The 25,046-nt window shown below is 41.0% G+C and overlaps 1 protein-coding gene across 2 annotated transcripts in view; it reads left to right on the top strand.

Annotated features, from left to right (window-relative positions):
• Positions 1-19,487, top strand: part of LOC147514918 (ABC transporter C family member 2-like) — a 34,302-nt gene extending 14,815 nt beyond the window's left edge. Inside the window, exons 16-27 of one of the 2 annotated variants that reach the window (XR_015209736.1) lie at positions 10,106-10,246; positions 10,736-10,936; positions 11,546-11,644; positions 11,756-11,908; positions 12,954-13,339; positions 13,681-13,861; positions 14,201-14,524; positions 14,875-15,631; positions 15,811-15,932; positions 16,203-16,448; positions 16,890-17,316; positions 18,853-19,487. Coding sequence is in view for 1 of the 2 variants with exons in the window: in XM_086585518.1 (XP_086441644.1) it covers positions 10,106-10,246; positions 10,736-10,936; positions 11,546-11,644; positions 11,756-11,908; positions 12,954-13,339; positions 13,681-13,861; positions 14,201-14,524; positions 14,875-15,631; positions 15,811-15,932; positions 16,203-16,448; positions 16,890-17,084 (2,805 nt within the window). In the remaining variant the exon portion in view is untranslated. Of the gene's footprint in view, positions 1-10,105; positions 10,247-10,735; positions 10,937-11,545; positions 11,645-11,755; positions 11,909-12,953; positions 13,340-13,680; positions 13,862-14,200; positions 14,525-14,874; positions 15,632-15,810; positions 15,933-16,202; positions 16,449-16,889; positions 17,488-18,852 lie in introns of those variants that run through there. The other variant, XM_086585518.1, reaches the window with a different exon arrangement.
• The last annotated feature ends 5,559 nt before the right edge of the window (positions 19,488-25,046 follow it).

The raw sequence follows: 25,046 nt of genomic DNA on the forward strand, positions 1-25,046 counted from the left end.
TCTCCATCTCGTCCTTCTACTGAGCGAAGTGTTCATAGGCCAGACTGTGAACCTAATCGCTAGGCAGGTAATTTTGAAAGGTATGACAATTTAATTATTATGATGATGATCACGGTATTCGGAATGTTGATAATGGGGTTGTTGATGTTAATCGATTCCTCCGCATATTGGAGAGGAGTCAAGCTGGTGATATTAAAATTAATGTGCCTACTTTTGATGGTAAACTCGACCCTGATGAGTTTATTGATTGACTTAATCAAATTGAAAAAGTCTTTGACTATAAAAATTTAGATGGTAAAAGGTTAAATTGGCTGCTACTAAATTAAAAGGTTATGCTTTGGTGTGGTGGGATGAATTAAATATGAGGGTTACTCAAGGTTATAGGCGTGTCTGCACTTCGTCTACTATGCACCGAGAATTACATGCTCATTTTGTTCCTAAATAGTATGAACAAGATTTGCTTATTTATCTACAAAATTTGAAACAACAATTGTCTCCAGTTCAAGAGCATACTAAGCAGTTTCAGTTGTTGTGTACTCGTGCTGAGTTAGTGGAGACAAGAACAGAGGGTGGGTCATTATCTAAATAGTCTGTGCAAGTCAATTCGTGAAGCATTTATCATGTTTGAGATTGATGATATAGCGTCAGCATTTAAATACGCATTGCGTGCTGAGCAGATGTTTTCACTAGGTGCGACATCTGCACCATTTTCTACTGGTTCTGCAAGTGCAGTTACTACTGCTACTCCTGTGTCGGTTGCTGATATATATAGTGCTACTAGAAAGTGCTTTCAATGTAGTGTGATTGGGCATATTGCTGCTGAGTGTCCTAAGAAGAAAAAGCGTTCAGTTTTATTAGCAGATGGCGACGAAGGAGTTGAAGTTCCAGGAAAGTTGACTGAAGTTATTCCAGTGTCTCTTGAAGAGTTTATACACAAAGCTTTGTCGGTGTTTCCAGCTACAAATGCTCCCCCATTTTAGCTTGTGGACAATCTTCTTCAACCTGGGAAGAGTGATGCAGAGCATGAGAACTAGTTGCTGCCATATCATAGGCGTGCGCCTATGTTCCCTCAACATTTTATAGGCGAGCACCTATAGCTCGAGTCAAGCTCATGGGTCGTGCACATGTTAGATCGTGTGTGCAATTAGAAGTCCATTAGTTTAGTTATTCTATTTTGGTTGTCATGTGGTATATTTATATTGGTTTATTGTTTTCTAGGTTTGATATAAATAATGGGCTTGTAATTAGGGTTCTTCAGTAGTTGTGTTTGTGTTTATGAATAATTAAGAGATTTTCAATAAAAGGTGAGAGTGAGATTTTTAGGGTTTTGCAAAGTGTAGATTTTAATTAAGGGTTGCTTCTGCCGCTTTAATCTACATTAATACGTCTTTGGGAAAACTTTTGATATTTTGGCAGGGAGCTGCATAAATAATTTTACATCAGTGGTTATTATTCATATTAGTAAACTTCTACTACGAATAAGTCCTTTAAGTGATGCTGTTTCAACCAAAATATACAATGGAAAAGGAAGTACAAATTACTTAACATTGGGACCAGTGATGAAAATATCTATCTGCTATCTAATTGTTTGTTTATCTTTATGAAATTTTTGTAGTGGTGGGGTCCGCGACATAGAAGATCAAAGGTCCAAGGGGCCGATGCTAGCCGCAGTAGCAGGAGTCGGGGGGAGTAGCAGATCCCTGTGAAGGGGGGACCGACTCAAGATAAGCAGATGACGCGGGAGTAGAGTAGCGTATCGCAGAACACCAAGGTACAGTAAAAACCCTACACGTGGGAAGCCAGGAAGCAATGGATGGAAGGACAGGTGGGCTTTCTGGCGGCGTGAAAAGGGAGTATAAAAAGAACAGTGATAGAGAGAGAGAGGGAGGGGTTTTTTTCAAAGGAGGCGAGAAAGAGTGAGTGACAAGAGAGATTGTATGTAACAGTGATTGAGATCCAACATTTGGCGCCGTCTGTGGGGACCGAGAGCTGGGCATTAGTACATATGGCAAAAAGAGGCATGGGAAGACCAAAGAAGGTGGCGGTCGTGGAGGAGGAGGCGGAATCAGTGGGAGGAGGCGGAATCAATGGGGGATGATGGGGGAGAGCAAGGAAGAGAAGAGACGGCCGTGTCGACATCAGAAGAAACGAGACAGTTGAAGGAGGAAATAGCGAGACTGAGGGAAGAGAATGGACTGCGGAGGGAGAGGGAGACTATAGAGGAATCGGAGAGGGAGGTGTCAGAGACGGAGAGAGAGGAGGAGGGGAGGCCCTACTTGGGGGAGAACGGGGTGCCGGGACTCACAGTGGAGCAGGTGAAGGAGATGATCGCCAATGATTTGAAAGCAAGTTTGGAACAAGCGAAGGGCATAAGTGGAACGGCGAACCAAGTAGTGGCGGGATTGAACCGCAACCCGTTGGCGGATGCAATTTGGAGAGCGGAGGTCCCAAGGCGGTTCAACCAGCCCAGATTTGAGAGGTATGATAGGACAGGAGATCCGGCGGACCACATCCACCACTTCCGGCAGCAGATGCTGCTGTGGCAAGAACCCAAATACGATGGACTGCCGTGTATGATGTTTCCCGCAAGTTTGAAGAGGGGAGCCTCGGATTGGTACTATCGGTTGCTTTCGAAGAGTATAAACAGCTTCCTTGAGTTAGAGCAAGCTTTCGTGGACCACTTCATACACCAGAAAAGGTGAATAGTGGATATCGCGGCCTTGTTCAATATAAGACAAATGGATCGCGGAGTCGATAAGAGAATTCTTATCGCATTCAAAGCGAGAGACATCGGGCGGTGGAAAACTTGGACGAAAGGACGGCGGTAATTGCATTTGAGAGGGGGCTGCGCCCGGGAACCAGGGTGCACGAATCCGTGGCTAAGAATGAGATTGCGACACTACAGGATTTATATCCAAGGGTGGAAAAATAGATAAGGTATGAGGATACAATGCAGAAAGAAACGAGGAGGTTGGGGAAGGCCGTGTTGTCTTTGGAGCGAATCGAGGACCGCGGAAGATACAAAACATCAGATAGAGGAAGCAGCGGATATAGGGGTTAGGCTTCGCAGCCGGAAAGAGGGAGAAATGAAATCTGGAGGGAAAATAGAGAACGGAAGCCTTATCAAGAAATGGAGCCGACGCCGGTAGACCGGTCATTGAGTGAACTGTTGCCGCTGATTTAGAATTTGCAGGGCTATGAAGGTCCGCGAAGCAAATCAGACGAAATACTGGGTAAGCCGTACTGTGCATATCATCAGATACAGAACCATGAGACGAATGAATGCTACGCCCTCAAATGGCTAGTACAAAGAATGATAGGGAAGGGGCTACTGAAAGAGTTCACCAAAGAGAAGGGGAAAGAGGAGCAAACGCCAAACCAAGGGAGAATACTGGGTACCATAAATGTCATATTCAGTAGGGAGATCCTGAGTCACAATGCCCACAGAGATAGGATACGGTGGACGACTAGCATACAGCAGGTTAACGAAGAGTCAAGTTACTCACGGCCCGCCCCATGGTCCGCGACCGGAAAAGGAAGTATAGTGTTTACTGACGTGGATTTGAAGACGGTCGACTCCCCGCATGAGGATGCATTGGTAATCACAGTGGCAATGGAGAATTACATGGCGAAGAGGGTGTTAATCGATTGCGGCAGCGCAGTGGACTTGTTCGTAGGGACGATGGAAGAGATGAAGATAGACAGGAGACAGTTGAAGCCTTCGCAGACGAACTTGTACGGGTTCAATGGAAGTGTGACTGAGCCTCTAGGGGAGCTTTTGCTGCCAGTAACCACGGGACCAGTGACAATGTTGCCTCGATTCAAGGTGATAGACGCAAATTCACAGTACAATGCCATCCTTGGGAGGTGGTGGATTCATAAGATGAAGGCGGTACCATCCACGTATTATCAGGTGATCAGGTTTCCCACCCCGACAGGGATGTATGAAGTTCGCGGCGATCAAGTGACAACGAGGAACAGTCATCAGGGAATCGTCAAGAGGTTGATCCGAGGGGACGAAAGGGAGGCCTTGAAACCTAGAAAGAGACAGGCAAAATAATTACAGTGTGCCTCCGCGGAAGTGGAGGCAGAGACGGCGGCGGTACCAAAAACGCTGGACAAGGTCGAGACAATGAATGTGGGAACAGGGGAGGAGGAGAAATTTACCTCAGCGGGATCTAATTTACCGGAAGAGTGGAAGAACAAATTGGTACAGTTTCTCTCGGAGAATAAGGATGTCTTTGCTTGGACAATTGAGGAGATCACGGGGTTGGATCTAGAGTTCGCATGTCACTGGTTGCACATGAGGGAAAGCGCTAGACCAGTGAGACAGAAAATGCGTAGCGTCAGGCCGAAGTATGCAGAGGGCATCCACGAAGAGGTTGCAAGGTTAAAAGGAGCGGGCATTATACGGGAAGTAGAGTTCACGGACTGGTTGTCGTTGTCTAACGTAGTCACGGTACCTAAAAAGAATGGGAAAGTGCGTATGTGCGTCGACTTCACGGATGTCAACTCAGCGTGTCTTAAAGACAGTTACCCAATGCCGCGGGTGGATGAGTTAGTGGACCGAATGACGGGATTCAAAATGTTCTCTTTCATGGACGCGTTGATGGGATATAACCAGGTCGCGATGTATGGGCCGGATCAGGAAAAGACATATTTCATAGTGGAGGGTGGTACCTATTATTACACACGAATGCCATTTGGTCTGAAGAATGCTAGGGCCACATTCCAGCGGCTGGGGGAGAAAATGTTTGAGCAAAATCCGGAAGGGAATTGAGATATATATCGATGATATGGTGGAAAAGAGTATGTCCGAAGAGGAACACTTAGAGGGACTGAGGGAAACGTTCGGCATACTGCGGGCGCACAATTTGAAGTTGAACCCTGAAAAATGCACGTTCGGGGTGACAATTAGGAAATTTCTAGGTTACATTGTGACTCATCGGGGAATAGAGGCCAATCCCGAGCAGATAAGAGCACTAGTGGAGATGCCGTCACCTCAGAACATTACAGAAGTACAGAGGTTAGCAGGAAGGGTCGCGACATTAAATCGATTCATATCTAAGTCATCTGACAAGTGTAGGCCCTTGTATATACTATTAAGGAGGACGCTGGACTTTGTGTGGATAGCGGAATGCGAGGAGGCTTTTCAAGAACTAAAAAAATATTTGGGCAAGGCACCATTGCTATCGCGACCAGAACAAGGGGAGAGGCTGTACTTATATTTGGGAGTTACAAAATACGCAGTAAGTTCGGTTTTCGTCCGGGTGGTGGACAAGGTTGAAAAACTGGTGTATTTCTAAAGCAAAATCTTGTTGGACGCGGAGACCTGATATAGTAAGGTGGAAATATATGCCCTGACACTGATATTCTTTGCATTGAAGTTGAAGCCTTACTTTGAGGCACACGCAGTAGTGGTGGTGATAAACCTACCCCTCAAGCAAACGTTGAAAACGGAGAAGTCTGGGAGAATGCTCAAATGGGCAGTAATACTAAGTTCCTATGAAGTACAATATCAGATAAGAACCGCGGAAAAGGCACAGGCAGTAGCGGAGTTTTTGGCAGAGTTCCTAGCGGAAGACCCCACATGGGGGGAGGAGATGGTCATAAAGCCTGAGCAGGGGGGGAGCCAGACAGATTGAATCCCTGGGACAAAAGGAATGGGTGGAGAGTGTTCGTGGACGGATCCACAACAGATGCAGGCAGCGGAATAGGCATCGTGATGGTTACCCCAGACAATGACTGGATTGAGTTGTCCATGAGGCTCGGATTTGCGGCCACCAACATTGAGTCGGAGTATGAGGCAGTGATAGCGGGATTGAGAATGGTAGAGGATTTGGGGGTAGATGAATTAACGATGTATTAAGATTCCAACTTGGTGGTATGTCAAGCAAATGGAAGCTTTGTCGCTAAATGTGCGCGAATAGCTAAATACCTGGAGATTGTACACGCGGATGCACTGGCCTACGTCGCGGCCGCAATGCCGGGGTCAGAGGAGAGAAATTTTAAAAGTAAAGGGGGGGGGGGGGGGGGTTGGAGAAGGCAAGTATTGAGAGAGTAGATGAGGTATGTCAGGCCGTAGAGGTGGCGGGAGGATGGATGGACCCTATTAGACACTTCCTATCAGGAGGGGAGGTGAGTGACAAGAAAGAAAGGAGGTTGGAACAAACTTCAAGAAGATTCATTCTGGTAGAAGGAGAGATGTACCGTAAGAACTTTGATGGACCGCTGCTGAGGTGTTCGGGGCCGAGCCTGGCTCAAGAGGTATTAGCAGAATTGCATGCAGGAGACTGTGGAAGTCATTCTGGGAAGAACAACCGCATTACCGCATCGCTGACGCAAAGGTTATTTCTGGCCTCACATGAAAATAGACGCGAATGCCAGAGGTTTGCTCAGCTAATATTTGCACCAGCGGAGCTGCTGCACAATGTAGCCAGTCCGTGGCCATTCGCTATGTGGTCCATGGACATTGTGGGTCCGCTGCTGATAGCCCGTGGAAAGAGAAGGTTCATGCTGGCTGCTACGGATTACTTTACAAAGTGGATAGAGGCCGTGGCTCTGCAGCAGGTAAAGGAGGAACAAGTGATTAAGTTTTTGTGGGAAAACATTATCTGCCGGTTTGGATTGCTGCACTCTATCATCGCGGACAATGGAACCCAGTTCACGGGGTCGAAAGTGCGAGAGTTCTTGTAAGCCTATAATGTGAAACAGGGATTTTCTGCTCCTTACAACCCAGAGGGTAACGGACAGGCTGAATCATCTAACAAAACTATCATGAACAATCTCAAGAGAAAATTAGAGGATCGGAAAGGAGCATGGGCCGATGAACTGAATTAGGTGCTATGGGCTTACCGTATGACACCACGGACCTCCACTAACGAGACTCCTTTTTCATTGGCGTATGGTATAGAGGCCGTGATTCCGTCGGAGATGGTGGCATCCACGACACGCACAAAGGCGGTCGAAGGGGGTTTGAACTGGGGCATACTGGCGAGAGATTTGAACTTGGCTGAGGAAAAAAGGGACACCGCGCGTATTAGACTAGAAGAATATCATAGACGCCTGCAAAGGCAGTACAATAAGCGGTTGAAACCGCGGCAATTCCAAGTGGGAGATTTCGTACTCCGAAGAGTGACTCAGAGCACCAAGAAAGTCAAGGACGGGAAGCTGGGGCCAAATTGGGAAGGGCCCTACCAGGTGGAGGAGGTTGGAGGGGCCGGCACATACAAACTACGGAACATGGAGGGAAAACTGATAGATAGGCCGTGGAATGTAAGGATGTTGAAAAAGTTTTATGTTTGAATTTTCTACCAGTCCGAGGCAAGGGACTTGGCTTGTTTGCACATACATAATACAATGACACTTTTGGGAAATGAGCATACTGAATTAACACAGGCAGATTCAACTTAGGGGCAAAAGGTTGCCACTAACAGACTCAACAGCCTCACAAGACCGGGGGGGATGATGAACCCCTCGCGGACGTCATGTCCAAATCAAACTTAGGGGCAAAGAGACTTGCCCCTAACAGGCTCTCCAGCCTCAGAGAAACAGCGGGGGGAGCCCTTCGCGGACATCAGGTCTTAATCAAACTCAGGGGCAAAGAGACTTGCCCCTAACAAAGCCTCGACCTCAAAGAAACAAATGGACATCAGTCTTAATCAAAAACTGGGCAAAGAGACTTGCCCCCTAACAAAGCTCCAAACCTCAAAGAAACAAATGGGAGGAGCCTTTCGTGGACATCATGTCCGAATCAAACTCAAGCGATTATTGACGGAGCGATTATTGACGGAGTCCATATATTTCTCATGATTGGCTTTCGCGACCCGCAGCTCATCTTGGGCCTGAGTTTTGGCTATATTCGCGGCCTCTAGTTCTACCCGAAGGCGGTCACAGGTGGCTTTCAAGCCGTCGGCGTCGTGACATTCCTGCTCCAAAGCTTCCATTTTGGTCCGGGCGCTGAAGAGACTGCGAATCATATATGAGATATCAAAACCCACCTGAAGAGAAAAGAGGCAGCAAATCAGAAGGGAAACAAGGAAGAAAAGGAGTGGAAGATGGAGTCAAATACCTTCTCCCAGTTCGTGTATAAGGAGGTGCGATGCTGTTCGAAGGTTCCACCTTCAGCGTAGGCCATATCTCTCGGCAGATGGCAACCGTAAAAGAGAGAGGAGGCGACTGCAGTACCAAGGTCGCGGAGTCTATCGAAGACAGGGCAGATGGTGCCAGTGTATATCCTCAATTTGGAATCAGGTCGCCAACCTGCAAGGGAATACAAGTGGGAGAATGATAGTCTACGAAGTCAAGGCCGAAAGGGACAGAGGCAGCGGTGAGACTCACCACTAGACTGAAAAACGAGATGATTAAGGGTCACTCCGGCTGGGAGATCCGCGGGCAAAAAGTTCCCGGAAACGTACAGCGGATAGTGGTGCCACTGTTTATCAGACGTGGTGATGCGGAGTAAGAAATATTTCTTTTGGGGACGGACACAAAAAGATTGATACCCCACACCAACATCCTTGGTACTTTTCTTTATGAAGTACTGGGAGACAATGTCGCGGCTTGTTAGTTTGGGATCACTGGTTCTGTTGTAGTAGTTCACGCATACATGACTCTCTAGAAATTGCCGATGCCTTGACAGGGAGGGATATTGAAATGGTTACACACCTCCACATCTAACAAGGTAAGGGGGAGCCGTAGCCCGGCAACAATCTGCCCTACTGTCACTACTAGAGATCCGGGCAGCTATGGAACTAAGTGGGGGTAATGGGTGATCCAAGGCATGTGCTCTATCAGAATGTCCGATGGAAATCCGTAGGCAGCCCTAATTGCACTTAAATTAGATCTACGATATCTGGATGGCGGCGGTAATGGGGCAATGAAGCGGCCAGAGGTGGACAGGGCAGCCGGGACGGCCACAGGAGGGGGAGAGGCCACCTTAGTAGACCGAGGAAGAGTCAGTGGTATGAGAGGGGGAAGGGTTCTCGGAGGCCGTCGCCGACATCGAGGAAAAGATGAACAGACTTGAAGAGAGAAGAAGATACTAATAATTGCAATGTAAGGAGAGGAAAGAAGGTAATGCAATCAATAAGGTAAGAAAAACAGGGACTAAAAGAAACAAACCTGAACCGGAGCCCAACTGTGATGAAATCGGACCGGAGCAACGCCAAAGGGGAAGGATTCAGGTGGGTGAAAAGCAAGAAAAGGTTTGAGGAGAGGGAGAGAGGAACTGAATGAAGAAAATGAGGGAGAAGATGGGAGTGGGAGTTTAAATAGTACTGGGGCAAAATGGTAATTGCCCAGGTGCGGAAACCGAAGGGACGGCAGGGGAACCGACAGGAGATCAACACGTGGAAGTTCGAACCCCCGAGGGGTGCGAAACGGCACGCCAGAATGAAGTGTCTCTTGCAACCGCACAAAATTCCGAGGAAAGGCCAAAAGATGCGGGATAACGGCAAAGGAAGGCCGGTTCTCGACCCCGGGCCTATTAGTAAAGGCCGCGGCATCGAGAAGGGGCATCTGTAGTGGTGGGGTCCGCGACATAGAAGATTAAGGGTCCAGGGGGCCGATGCTAGCCGCAGTAGCAGGAGTTGGGGAGTAGTAGATCCCTGTGAACGGGGGACCGACTCAAGATAAGCAGATGACGCGGGAGTAGAGTAGCGTATCGTGGAACACCAAGGTACAGTAAAAACCCTACACGTGGAAAGCCAGGAAGCAATGGATGGAAGGACAGGTGGACGGCTACGGCGTGAGAAAGGGAGTATAAAAAGAACAGTGATAGAGAGAGAGAGGGAGGGGTTTTTTCCAAAGGAGGCGAGAAAGAGAGAGTGACAAGAGAGATTGTATGTAATAGTGATTGAGATCCAACAATTTTAATTGACGATTCTATTTTGTTTTTCTTTATGGAATTTTATTTGATGATTTTAGGTTGTTTACAAAAATGAATATTTAATTTAATCGTATGTTGTTACTTTTGTGTGTTTATATGTTCAAAGCTTGATATGTATTTAGTGCACATGGGTGAACTAACTTCCTTGACATGCTCAAGAAGGCTCTCAAAGTACTCTGTATCTAATTCAATCTGTATAAATATTGAATTTTCCAGGTAGTAAATGCAAATGTATCGTTGAAACGACTTGAGGAGCTATTTTTGACTGAAGAGAGATTGCTTTTTCCAAATCCACCTCTAGACCCCAGAAGTCCAGCCATATCAATAAAGAATGGAGACTTCTCTTGGGATTCAAAGGTCACCCTAATATTTTTTTTTTAATGATCTTTCTATGTGAGTGTATTGGGTAGTAACTTATGGCTATCATTGGCATCAGTTTATACTTGTTTTTGAGAAGTTCATACAGTTTTTAATATTAGTGATTTTTGGATTAAAAGTGTGGAATTTTAGGAAACCCTAAAATCAACAACATTGCCAAATGGTTTGGAGTTTTATGCTTTAAATTTTAAGATTTACTATTGTCAAAGCATCCAATGAGGTATGTTTTTTTGGTGTTTTTTGAATGAAGGATAACTCACATGTTTATTTTACCCTATTTGATGAGTTATAGTTTTAGATTTAATGACAGCATATATTTCATTAGAACAAAGAAAGTGAACATTTGGTTGGTTTGGCAAACCTATGAGTAAATTTACAACTTGATGATGTACTTGTACTTCGACTAAAAGCCTTCTTATTTGCATTTACTAATCATGCATAATGTTTTCATCAAACTTTACCTTTCAGGCAGAGCAACCAACATTGTCAAAAGTCAACTTGGACATACCGGTTAGTAGCCTGGTGGCAGTTGTTGGTAGTACCGGAGAAGGAAAAACATCATTGATATCAGCAATGCTAGGAGAACTGCCTCCAATGAGAGATGCAACTATGGTTATCCGTGGAACTGTAGCATATGTTCCACAAGTTTCATGGATTTTTAATGCTACTGTAAGTTACAACATTCACATTTGTGTGCTTCTGTTCGGTTATGATGGTGGCTATTGCTAGGTTGTGAGATAGATGTCATCAGTTCATTTTGTAGAATAACATTCGAAGACTAGCCTATGTAACATGGACACAACATGACCTGAACACGACCTGAGCCTGGGATGAACATAACTTTTCTATTAGCAGTCAAGCATCAATACAAGTACGGCTTATGTCATCCATGTACCCAAAGCACAATTGATGCTAAGAATCATATGCTTATATAAGCAGTGATATATTTGATATAAGCAATGATATATTTGGTGCTTTGGTTCATGCTTTACCAAGTTTTGCAAAGTGTATATTGTGGATCAATGGTGTTAGACAAACTTGTTGTTTAAAGTTGTTGAGAAATATGAATAGTGGTATGCTACATTATGGGTTTTAGTCCCACATTGAGTAGGTAGGAGTCATAGTATGTGTTGTCTCCTTATTTAAGGAGAGTGAGTCCCTATGTAATCGTACCTTAGTATTATAATATTTCCGCTTTCTAGAATTCTACTAAAGGAAATAGTTTCATATTTTTGATAATATTCAAAACAGTAAAATCTTCATAATGAATTCATTCAGGTACGTGACAACATATTATTCGGATCCCCTTTTGAAGCATCACGATATGAGAAGACAATAGAAGTGACTGCATTGCAGCATGACCTGGAATTACTTCCTGTAAGTCTAAAAAGTCAGACTACATGTCTTGTATAGTTATAATTTTTTTTAATAGCACTATATTGTATACTTGTTTGGTTACTATATTTGATTGACACACTCCTTTATCAGGGTGGTGATCTCACAGAAATTGGTGAAAGAGGAGTAAATATTAGTGGCGGGCAGAAACAAAGAGTTTCTATGGCTAGGGCTGTATACTCTGACTCGGATGTATACATATTTGATGACCCTTTAAGTGCCCTTGATGCTCACGTTGGTCGACAGGTAATCCATGCAGTATATGTTTTTGCCCTCCTATTATGGTTTTCTAATTCGAAGTTCCCTAGGCTTTGGCTCAATAATTGGAAAAGACAGCAGTTTGTGAGTGTCTAGTCAAAAGAGGACTGCCATTGACGGTTCCTTATTAAATTTGGTAAGATGGTTGCATTGACTTCACGGTCAGTTTGGCGACCTATATTAAGCACAGGATCGCCAATACTCCATCAAGGGGATAATGATGATACAGCAACCAAGCCTACAGGAGTAGTGTGGAGCGAGGGGGATTGAACTAGGAAACCTTGCTACCCTAACGGATCCACGTAGTTAGGCTCCAACTAAGCTCAGTTCCTAGACCCGTCCTAAAGTCATTGGGAACCCATGGCACGCCCTTCGTTAGTATCATGAGCTGGCCCTGGTATTGCACCAAGAAAGTTCCTCGCATATGACCAAAGGTCATTGGGAAGAGCAGGAACTCACTCCACCTTATATAGGTTGAAATACGATTTCCGTGATAAACCAAAGGGAACAGTGAAATTTTCTCTGCTCCAGAGACAAGTATAGAAACTTGGAACTGGTCACAACTGTGACACTAAGGTTAAGTTCAATTTATTCTGGAGCAATGGTTGGCCTTTTGGGGACATTCTTAACTAGAAATGGAATTGCTGCAAAATGTGTATACTTGCGTATTTCTCTATACTACTTTTTAAAGGGGCGTGGGGGAGCGAGCCACTTAAGCTGTGGCCAATCCATCCGCACCCCTTTTTTTTTTTTTTTTTTACTTTTTCCTCTTCTGTGGGCCCCACATATTTTTTTGTGTTTTTTCTTTTAAATTTTTGTCTCAGGCTCCACCACCCAAATCAACTTACCGCACCAATTCTTTTTTCATTTTTTTTTTGCTGCTAAGGGCCCCACTTGAAGGATTTGATGGAAATAACGTGCGTACACATACTTGTTAGTTAATAACATGGGCTGTTGGATTTTAAAATTAAAATTGTTTATTTTTGTGTTGCATCTGTTCACTGCTCTGACCTGCAATCAATTCCATTTCCAGGTGTTTGATAAATGCATTAAGGAAGAACTGCATGGAAAAACCAGGGTGCTTGTTACAAACCAGCTTCATTTCCTTCCAGAGGTGGATAGGATTCTTTTGGTTCATGAAGGTATGATCAAAGAGGAGGGAACTTTCGAGGAACTCACTAACAATGGAATTTTGTTTAAAAAACTAATGGAAAATGCGGGTAAAATGGAGGAGCATGTGGAAGAGAAGGTAGAAGGTGAGAACAATGATCAGAAGACCTTGAGCCGTGTTGCCAATGGGGAAGTCAATGGTGTGCCAAATGATTCAAGTGCAAAAAAGAAAAGTAAAGAAAGCAAGTCTGTTCTCGTGAAGCAGGAGGAACGTGAAACGGGGGTTGTTAGTTTGAATGTCTTGATGAGGTACAAAGTTAAGTAGTAAGTTGTTTTCATGAGAACAGTTATTTTTAAATAAAAACTGAGAAGCTTTTCAACTGCATTTCTGCTATCAAAAAGTACCATCAGTGTGCCAAGAGCTATTTTTTATGGTATTTTTTTTTTAATTTTCTTATATATAGATATAAGTTCATATAACTAGAAACTTTTAACTAAAAATGCCTGACATATACAGTCCTCAGTATTTCTCTGCATTCTTTTTCAAACCATGCTTGTGTTGCTGCAAATCTCTGTTCATCGTTGGCATAGTTGTGAACATGATTTCACTGTACTATGAACTGATATGTCGGCATTTATTTCTTTTGCAGGTATAAAAATGCAATGGGGGGTTTTTGGGTTGTTTGGATACTCTTCTCTTGCTATATCATGACTGAAGTTCTTCGAGTTTCTAGTAGCACATGGTTAAGTCTTTGGACTAATCAAAGCACTCCGAAGAGCCATGGGGCATGTTTCTACAACCTGGTTTATGCACTCCTATCTTTTGGCATGGTAAGTAATCAGTACCAATTGAACTGGATTTAGTTCGATAATCATTGCTTTGCAATTTTGTCTTTTCTGCTATTGTTAGAGCTTAATAGAGCCGGAAAGAGGTAATAATTTGTTCCCATGTTTTTGAGGAAATTTGGCTACCTATAATGCAGTATATCATATGTGTTGGGATTACTTGAACTCCAATTCTACCCCAGTATTTCTCAATATTATCTTTATGTTCTCTTAACTTTAGTTTTGTTGTTCTGAATGATAAGAAGCAAAGCAGTGAAGGTGACGTTCTAAAAATGTTCTCATATTTCTTGAAAGTGTTTAACTCAAAATCTTATGTGGGTTCAGGTACTAGTGACATTGACGAACTCATATTGGTTGACCACTTCAAGTCTTTACGCTGCGAAAAGGCTACATGATGACATGCTTCACTCTATCTTAAGAGCTCCTATGGTGTTCTTCCAGACTAATCCGCTCGGACGGATAATCAATAGATTTGCAATGGATCTGGGTAATATTGATCGAAACGTTGCTGTGTTTGTAAATATGTTCTTAAGCCAAGTGTCACAACTTCTATCGACTTTTGTGCTGATAGGCATTGTGAGCACTATATCTCTGTGGGCCATAATGCCACTTCTGATATTGTTTTATGCTGCGTACCTCTACTACCAGGTGTGTATCACTTTCTTTTAGTGGTGATTTAGTTTCTTATACTGTAATTTCAATGACATATATACATAATGTTAATTTGTATTTTCTAAACTGAGTAATATTGAAGTGACCGATTCTATGTTAAATTGGTAACTAAGACAGTTGATTGCCAAAAACCCCTCTCATGGAACATGTAAGATCTAGATATCTGAATCCATGTTTGTAGGTACAACTATGTATCCTGGTTGCTTGTTCATTGCCAACTTTTGTTGTTCGATTCCTCAAATTTGTTGAAGAATATAGTCATGCAGTTGACAATTTACTTGTAACTAGGAACTTATTAAGATTGCATCACTATTTGTGTTTTGCAGAGCACAGCTCGTGAAATAAAACGCTTGGACTCCATAACCAGATCTCCTGTTTATGCACAATTTGGGGAAGCTTTAAATGGTTTATCGAGCATTCGTGCATACAAAGCCTATGACCGGATGGCTAAAATTAATGGGAATTCTATGGACAATAATGTTCGATTCACCCTTGTGAACATAAGTGCGAATCGTTGGCTTGTGGTCCGTTTGGAAACATTGGGAGGCCTCATGATTTGGTTAACAGCAACCTTTGCTGTCATGCAAAATCAGCGTGCCGATGACCAGGTGGCTTTTGCATCAACTATGGGTCTTCTTCTTAGTTATGCATTAAATATCACAAATTTGTTGACTGCTGTCCTCAGAATGGCAAGTGTGGCTGAGAATAGTCTGAATGCTGTTGAGCGGGTCAGTGCATATATAGAATTGCCATCTGAGGCTCCAGGTGTTATAGAAAGCAACCGACCCCCACCTGGATGGCCTTCATCAGGACTGATCCAGTTTGAGAATGTTGTTCTACGGTACAGACCTGAACTTCCACCCGTTCTGCATGACTTGTCCTTTACAGTATCTCCAAGTGAGAAAGTGGGAATTGTTGGGAGAACTGGGGCAGGGAAGTCTAGCATGCTCAATGCTTTATTTCGGATTGTGGAACTGGAAAGAGGAAAAATTTGGATTGATGGTTGTGATATTGCAAAGTTAGGTCTGACAGATTTACGTAAAGTTCTTGGAACAATACCACAATCACCGATTCTTTTCTCAGGTAAGCTATTCCCTTTCGTAAATTTGTTTGGTTTGCTATTTGTTTTCTCTTTCCCACTTGTCATCCAATCTTGAAAGTTTAAAATCAGACAATGGGCCTTACTTGGATGAGAAATTGTGTTCAATATTAAAGTCTATTGGTCAAGCAATTTCATATATGGTTGTTTTTCTGTTGTTTAGGTACTGTACGGTTTAATCTTGATCCTTTCAATGAGCACAATGACGCTGACCTTTGGGAGGCGTTAGAGAGGGCACACCTAAAAGATGTCATCAGGAGGAATTCTTTGGGTCTCGATGCTGAGGTACTAGTCTGATTTAAATCATTAGTACACAAAATAAAGTGTATAAAAGAAGATTCTATTATCTAGTTATATTCTGGTCTAGTTTGTGGAGTCATTTAGGATCGAAGGGTACCATGGTTGTGGGGTTTGTGTATGTTGATATTTGTTTCCATAAGGTGTATGTAGCGGATTGAACAGACGGGATAACCACATGGACAATATGAATCTTTTTTTTCTATTCTTGCTGAAAACAATCACGTCTAACGACCATTGATGTTTTGTGTTGTCAAGGTCTCTGAGGCAGGAGAGAATTTCAGTGTTGGACAAAGACAGTTATTAAGTCTTTCTCGTGCTTTGCTTCGGAGATCAAAGATTCTTGTTCTTGATGAAGCAACGGCAGCTGTTGATGTGAGAACCGATGCTCTTATTCAGAAAACTATTAGGGAAGAATTCAAGTCATGCACCATGCTCATTATTGCCCATCGACTAAATACCATCATCGACTGTGACCGGGTTCTTCTGCTTGATGCTGGTCAGGTATGATATCATGGCTTTAAACTTGCTTGCTCATCCAATTAATGGTTTCCTACTTGCCATTAATCCAGAGGAATATAATTGCATGTGAATGTGTGATGCATAATGGCTTGAAACCTGCTTAGCAAATGTCCTAGGCAAAAAGCCTTCTGAGCATTGTTTCTACTTATTTACCACGTTTGACTATAAATGCAAAGGAATTTGCCTTGTCATATTACAAGGATAAGCTGAGAGAGTTTGTAGATGCGGTTTTCCTTGCCTGTGAATTGCATAAACTGTATGGCTATGGATAATTAAATTGAGATCTGTCTTTTCTGAATCAGCAGACAGATAAATGTATAGAACTAGGTTTATACTGCAGGTTGTAATTGTATTTCTTGCGAGCTTAGTTTGTATTACCGGCTTTTACTAGATTATGTGAAAACACTTGACTTTGTTCTTCAGGTTTTGGAATTTGACGAACCTCGGCATCTCTTGTTAAATGAAACGAGTGCATTCTCTAAGATGGTTCAAAGCACTGGAACTGCAAATGCTCATTACTTGCGGAGCTTAGTACTTACAGGAGAAGAAAACAAGTTGGATAGAGAAGATGCCATGCAGCAAGATGGGCAGAGAAGATGGCTGACTTCTTCGCAATAGGCAGCCGCTGCCCAGTTTGCACTTGGTGTTAGCCTCACTTCTTCACAAAATGACCTGCAAAAGTTAGAGATTGAAGATGAGAACAACATCCTAAAGAAGACAAAGGATGTAGTCATTAGCCTGCAAAGTGTGTTGGAAGAGAAGCATGACAAAGTTATAGAAGACACCTTAAATCAGTACCAGTTTCCCAGAGATAGGTGATGGTGGTTAGCTCTGTACACATTGGTTGAAGGTGTGCTCTTTGCCCCTCCCTTCAAAATATGCAATCCATTATGACCGTGTCTTTATAGTTACTTTTTAGGTTATAAGATGAGAAGAAGATGGTAGGGGTTAACACCTTGTACTGCCTTGTATAAATAGTTCTCTTCATCCCTTGTTATGGAAATGATTGCGTTGTTGTTTACTCGAGGCCAAATATATCCATGTCGGGAGATATATCGGAGGGCCTAAATTCCAACATATATCGATATATTGACGATATTAATTTTTGGGGACAAAACTGAAAATGACAAAATTCCGAAATAACGAACCAAAAAACCCATCCTCATTTCGACAATAGTTGACTTTTGTCCAAAAAAGACTAGTATCTTGGTATGCACAGGTGTCAGTGCATACCACTTTAGGTATGCATAGTGGTATGCATAGACATCAGTGCATACCACCTCTTGGTGTGCGAGGTATTTACAGGCATCAGTACATATCAAACATCACAAAGAAAATGGTATGCATGCAAGTGTCGATGATACCACTTTTTTTTTATCTAAATATGCACGCATCGCGTCAATGTATACCAACCATAGAAGGGTAAAATTGGAAAGAGTAAAAAATAAAAAAAGTCAATTCTTTTTAATAATTAAATATGGTTTTTTTAGTAATTATAAGCCAAAAAATGTCTTTATCAATGGTTTCAAAACCCAGTTAATCTAGACTATGATTAAAATTGGAAATTGGGTCTTTTGGCTTATTTTTTGTTAATTTTTTTGGTCACCAATCAAAATATCTTTGTATTGTTGATATGTATCGGAAATATTGCTGATATATAGCTATATATATCAGAAATGTCAGAGATATTACTAAAATAATGGGTCAAAAAGTCAAACGAATTCAATCGATATATATATATCCCGGCTCTTAAAAGGACCTCAAGTAAGTACTAAATCTAAAACACCCATAACTTTACCTACAAAATGATTTAAAACCTAATCTTTTGTACATATGATCTACTAACTATAAATAACATCTCTACAAAAATTCAACTCGTTTGATATTCTTTAACTTAGATAAAAATTGTTGTCCACTTTTGAAAAAATATCTAATAGTCCAGAAATGTCTAGTTTTTGCAATCATTTTTTGTCAATATTAAAAATTGTCAAACAAGTTAAATTTTTGTAGAGATGTTCTTTATGGTTAGTAGATCATATGCACCAAAGATTAAATTTTAAATCATTTTGTAGGTGAAGTTGTGGGTGTTTTAGATTTGGTACTTATTTAAAGTCATTTTAGGAAATGGGCTATATATATTATTTTGATTAGCAAGCCTATTTTAAATGAGATTAGTAACTCTTTGATGCTGGCAGAGTTCGATATATATAAGATATATCAAGATATTAAAGATATATCCAAAATTACGATATATATCAGCTTGAAATTGGTTTAATATTCGGTGATAAGCACCCAAAACTGTAATATAAACTCAATAGAGACATTACATAATAGTTAATTATGTGTGTAATAAATGCAAATTAATTGTATTTTCATGTTTTTGCAGGTTTCGATACGTAAACGATGAAATTTCAACAAAATCGGCATTTTAGTATGGAAACAAGGTGAATATGCTAATTGGAAACAAAGCATTTTTATCAAGTTCAAAAGAAGCCCATTGGAAGCTTAAATCAAGTCAATGAAGCCTGGTCAAAATAGTCAATTCCGGGTCAACTCTGGTCAAGTATTGTATAAAAGTCAACAAAATTTCAGAAAATCATATCTTTTGACTCCAAACTCCGTTTTGGACGTGTGACCTGTCAAAACGATCAGCGCGACAAGCTCTACACAATGGTATATAGGCTCTATCAATTTACTGGATTGAGAATTAAAACAGGTTTGAACCAAGACAAAGTAAAAATCCAATTACTATTCATCATGATGTCATTAAGTGGAAGTTTATGTAATCACCCACTTTTTCCACTTAATATATACAAAAACCACTCTTAATTATTTATCTTGTAATGGGAATTACTATTCACTCACTTTCTCCACTTAGATTAAATAAATTCTATTATAATAGTAGATTAATTTGTAATCTTTGGATTGAAAATGTAAGATGTAATATTTGCCACCTATTTCACTCCTTTGAAACTATAAATAGGAGGGGTGGTGTTCTAAATAAACTTGTCAATTTACTTGTGATTTGTGGCCTTGTAGCCCTTCACTCTCTTCTTCTTCTTCTTCTTCATTTTTCATTAGTTGTAGTTATATCACCATGAGCTAACTCATCCTTTGTGGAGGGTTAGATAAACCCATGTGAGGATAACTCTACTAATGAAGATATAATTCAATTGCTTAAAATTTAACAAGTTTGATTTTTACTTCAATTACAAAATAGTTAGAAGTGGAAAACAAACTAGAGGTTGAAGAAGTGCTGTAAAGATAGGGTGCTAATTTAATCTCTCATGCTAGTAGAATCTCTTTAGAGATTTAGAAATTCTAATAGGGATCATCAAAGTGAATATGAAAACTAACAATTGAAATATGTCTTTTATTAATAGTAGTTTGAAGCACATGGCAAATCAATCCTCTACACTTCTCTCTCTTCTATCTTCTTTAGTCATTTTAGAATAAATTTGTTATTGGTAACTTTTGTAACTTATAATTAAAAAAAGTAAAATATAGTGTAAAAATTTCCACCTAAAGCCTTCTCTCATTTAAGATTTCTCTTTAGTAGTCTAGCTAAGTTGTGAACAAGTGCTTCAATGTTAGGCATGAGACGATTTTTTTACTTGAACTATATTTCAACATGAATCGAGAGTAAGGTAATTGATTTAAGTGTGAGTTGGAGTAAAGTCCAATTTAATATTTATCAAATGGCACCGCTACCATCCTAACATCTATCGAAACACGACAATGGAGCTCGTCTACGTTACGGGGAATCCCCCCCTCTCTTCTCTCCCTTCCATTTTTTCTCTTTATTTTTTTTTACTTTATTTTTGTCTACTGTTATTTTTTAACTTTTGTTTTGTTTTTTTTTGTCACAGGTTTTCTTATCTAGCACTATATTTCAGTCGTGGGACGTAACTAAAAATGTGGCGTGCGCGAGTCCCCCAGTTTAACAGTGTTGGTGCGCGACTTGTAGTAGCTGTTTTTGAGTTGCGCCTGCTACTGTTATGGGGAATTAGATTCCCATGTTTGAACGTCAAGTCCTCCAAAATTCATATAATATCACTGCCTACCTGAGGCAGTGAAATATGTTCCTGGAGGGGATATTAGTGTTCCATATCTTGCGAGGAAGTTCCGAAATCATTTCTATATCTATAAGGTGGAGTTGCGAGATGCTTTTCAGGTTCCGTTTTCTACCACTCCTCGACTCACTTGCTAGAGGAGTAACTTCTTGCATGATATAACCTTTTTAGACTTTGTATACGTATAATAGTGTGTATTATAGTATTTGTATGCATGATTTAGATTGTTTCGTATATATGTATGTATGTATGGTTTGGATGTTTTGTATAAGTATTCGATTTTGTCAAGAAAGATTAGAACATTCCAACAAAGGTTAAAATCCGAGTTGGATAAGTTGTTTTTAAGCCCTTCGGGGCAAAGCTGCTCTCTATATGACATTCGCAATCTTAATGAGTATTGACGAAATTGAATATTTATACAAAACATACGTTAACTAATGTCGTATATATTGTGTAAACAGATGCATATTTCGTGAGTTGTCGTATATAGCATGCTTATAATTTGATTTGTCTAAACATATTCGTAATATGAGATTTGTGTTTACGTCGCATGTTAAAATTTGTTGATAAGTTGTTTGCATGCTACGTATTTTTGTACCTTGTATAACTTGTGTTTTAGTATGTGTTGTATTGCAATATTTGTTGGTATAATTCGTGAATAATAAAAAAAAAAAAAAAAACTACGTTAAAAAAAAAGAAAAAAAAATCATAAAATATTTCATATTCAAACAGTGTCTAGGAAGCTTGCAAAAATTGAGGTTCTCAATATGTCAAGTGACCTGGCTGTTTGTCTATACCAACGTAATCTTTGTTCAACTGTTATCATTAGCAGAGGCTTAAGCTTACGTTGTCCATCTTCATTCTCACGTAATTGAATTAATCACGTAAAAATTCTTTCTTTGTATGCTTTAACTAATTTTATGCTTGCATGAGATTAAGGTCTGGTACTAATAAGGAACTTGAACACACATATCGTAGAAGAAAATACGATAAGCAATTACGTAAATTATCACCTCAAACAAGCTCTTCCTCTGACACTAAACCACAAAAAGCGAATCTGTTGCCATTAACTCCTCTAGTTATGGCTGAAACGGTTACTATAGTTGAGAAGCCCCTTCCGGACTTCTACACTGCTTTAAAGGAAGGACCTTCTTCCTGTATCAAACTTGCAGACCTTAATGTGGACTTTCGAATCCCGCCATACGTCTTCAAACCATATAATCATCTTCGTCGGATCCAGATAGTCCTAAATAATTTCCATCATCCCAACGTTTTCGATGAACAAGTCTTGCTACTGTTGCCTAGCCGATAAAGCTTCGGTCTGGCTAGCAGGCGAACCACTTCATTCTTACGACACATGGGAAAAATTAGTACAATCATTCATGATTAAATTCTACACTCAAAAGAAAACCAAAGAGATGCTTCAGAAGTTCAATTCTTTCGTCAACATCCTCAGGAATCCTTTACGGAAGCTTGTAAAAGATTCAATGATCTTCTTCTCGAATGTCCCCATCACCAACTCGACACTGGTGTCCTCGTCTGTTCTTTCTTTAACAGTTTATGCGAACATCAACAAGAAACGTTCAATATCATGAACGGTGGTAATTTCTTGGATAAAGGCGCTAATGAAACATTCAAATTCCTTAAAAAGCAAGCATCGCGAAGTACCTCTTGGGGAAGAACTGATTCTTCTCACTTATCACACGTCACTCCTCCAAAAGCCACATCTATGTTTGAAGTCAAACCTAATTTAGAATTAAAAACTTTGATTGCATCCCTAACCATGAAAGTAGATGCTCTTTCCGTGCAGATGAATGATAGAAAAACGGAACAAGCCATGAACGTCAATAGTTCCCCATGTTATCTTTATTAGAGCCTAGCCCATATTGAACTCTCTTGTCCGTTGCTTTATGAATCCATGCCATATCAACCTGAAGAAGTTTGTGCCTTCAACATACCTAACGCACCGTGGCGACAACATCCAAATTTTTCTTGGCGTAACAGCCAACAACAACAAGGACCTCCAGGTTTCGCCAACCAACCCGTTAGGCCATCTCCAAACTTCAATTCATATCAACAATGATATAATCAGCAATTCCAACAAGGACAGACATAGTTTATGAGTTCTTCTAACTATAATTTCAACCACAGCCTTGTGCCCGTAAATCCCAATTTCTCAGATCAACAACCCATCAACAACTATCGTGACCTCGTTCCTGCACCACCACCTGTGCATCCTTCAGCAGACAAGACAAGCAAGACCTTTCTGGCTTACATGCAACAACAATCTCAAATACTGACATCCATTTAACAATCCCTTCAGCTGTTAGCCTAAGACAAAACTCCGTAAGGCGTGTTTTCTGGACAAACGGTTCCTAATCCAAAGCCCACCAACATAGCCTTTGAACTCAACAATGCACCAGGTACCAGTAATCAAACCCAGGGTGAAGTGAATGCGGTCTACACTCTTACATCTGACAGAACAATAGACAATCAAATCTTTATGCTAGATATTCACCCACCTGAAGCTAAGAAAGAAACTGTACATGTATCTAAAAAGGACCTTGGAAAATACACTGTTCCATGTATTTTGGGAAACAAGTATACCACTACTGCACTTTTAGATCTAGGAGCAAGTGTCAACTTACTTTCTTATTATTTGTTCCAACAGTTAGGTCTCCATGATCTCAAACCTACTACCATAAAATTGCAGTTAGCAGATCGCTCCATCAAATATCCCAAAGGCATTGTGAACAACGTCCTTGTCAAGGTCCAAGATTTTTCTTACCCGGTTGATTTTGTCATTCTGGACACTGAAGTTGCTTCCGATTCCATTCCTATCATCTTAGGGCGCCCCTTCCTCGCAATTGCAAAACCCATCATCAACTGTTGTGATAGATTCATAATATTGTCTTTTGGGAATCAATCTGTTGAGATTAACGTCTTTAAAATAAACCAATCATTGGATGAAGAGATAAACATGATCGACAGTTCGAATGATGTCATACCTTCCTCATTGGTTTCAACACCAATGGTGGAAGAAAATAAGGATCACAATTTTTATAAAGACATAACAGAGGAGGAATTTCTAAACCTCTATCCAATTGATCTTTCTGATCCACTAATTGAAAACTGCATCGAGTATCTGTCAGTTTCTATGGATATAGAACTCCAGGAACTAGCTAAACGCCATTCCAACACATTACCATCTCTAGAAACCCTCCAGTTTTCTACCACCAAGGTTTTACATCCTCCTCCGTTTAAAAAGAACGTTGCGTTTGCACTTGACTTTCTCGCCTCTCCGGTACTTCACGAGTTTTTCAATCCTTCTAGCGAGACTAACGCATTCCCCAAGAACGAACCACAGGAGCATTTCATTTTCAAATGTGAAATAGTTGTAGAGACCTACTCCTTCAAAGAGTTTAGAGCTAAACCCACTGTCTCATTCTTTTTGTCTCCACCTTATAAAAAATATCTACCTCTTGCATGTTCTTTCCGACCATTTTTTTTTTCTCACCATCAACTACATGGATCCCATTGCGTTTGAGAAAAACAAAAGTGCACGCTCATTTAGGTTCTCAGTCTACTAAACCTCGAAGTAATAAATCATGGTGTCTGAATCTGTTTGGGGGTGAAAATCGTGTTAGTTGGACAGATCCACAACTTTTTCGGTTGTTGATATATGATAAGCTGTGTATTGATTTTTTAGGACCCCACATGTTGAATTAAAGTCTAGAGAATCTAACTTTAAATGACTCATCTTTTTCTTTCAGTGTACTCAATTTGACTCTTATATAAAGGGAGTGCACCATTTTGGTACCTAGTCCCTCCTTTCTTTTCTTCTCCTAAATTTATCTTGGAGTGTGTGGTTGCAAGTGCCGAAGCCTTAGTCCACAACAACTCTATTTCAGAACTGAGTATAAATGTCTTTTGATAATCGAGCAAACATGAATTCTGGTACAAGATGGGTACCCAAAAATTCCCTTTCTTCCTTCTCTAATATTTTCTACTCTTTTCCAACTGACATTCAACTCATCATTTGGTGTAAATCTCACCAATCTCGGATAGGTCAAGGTCGTAGCTCTTTTGCTCGTAAACGACGTGTGCGAAAGATGGGGTGGTGTATGCATTGTCAAACGCCTTCCTGCCCCGGTCTTCAACCACTCAGAGATGCTTGGCAGTACAAGGTGTACATTTGCCTCACACCAGCAGAGCGAGATCAACTTCACCGCCACGTTGTTCATCCCATAGGATGGGAATTGTCTTAAGGATCTGACGTTAAAAGACTCCTATTGTATATACTCGTGTCTTTTACAATTCACCTTTGCGCTATTGCTGCGCACAAAAAGATTTCGTGTAGGTCGTCATATGTTTACCTATTAGGGACACGGGCAATGGATTCCACCCAAACCAACCCCTGGAAGTATGCAATCTTCATTCTTCTAGAGGCAGTTTGAGGATAAGCCTTATGTAATAAGGGTAGTTTAGTTCGCCACGCTCCTAGCAA

The sequence above is a fragment of the Coptis chinensis genome, chromosome 2, assembly GCF_015680905.1.
Source record: "Coptis chinensis isolate HL-2020 chromosome 2, ASM1568090v1, whole genome shotgun sequence".
NCBI classification, from domain to species: domain Eukaryota; kingdom Viridiplantae; phylum Streptophyta; class Magnoliopsida; order Ranunculales; family Ranunculaceae; genus Coptis; species Coptis chinensis.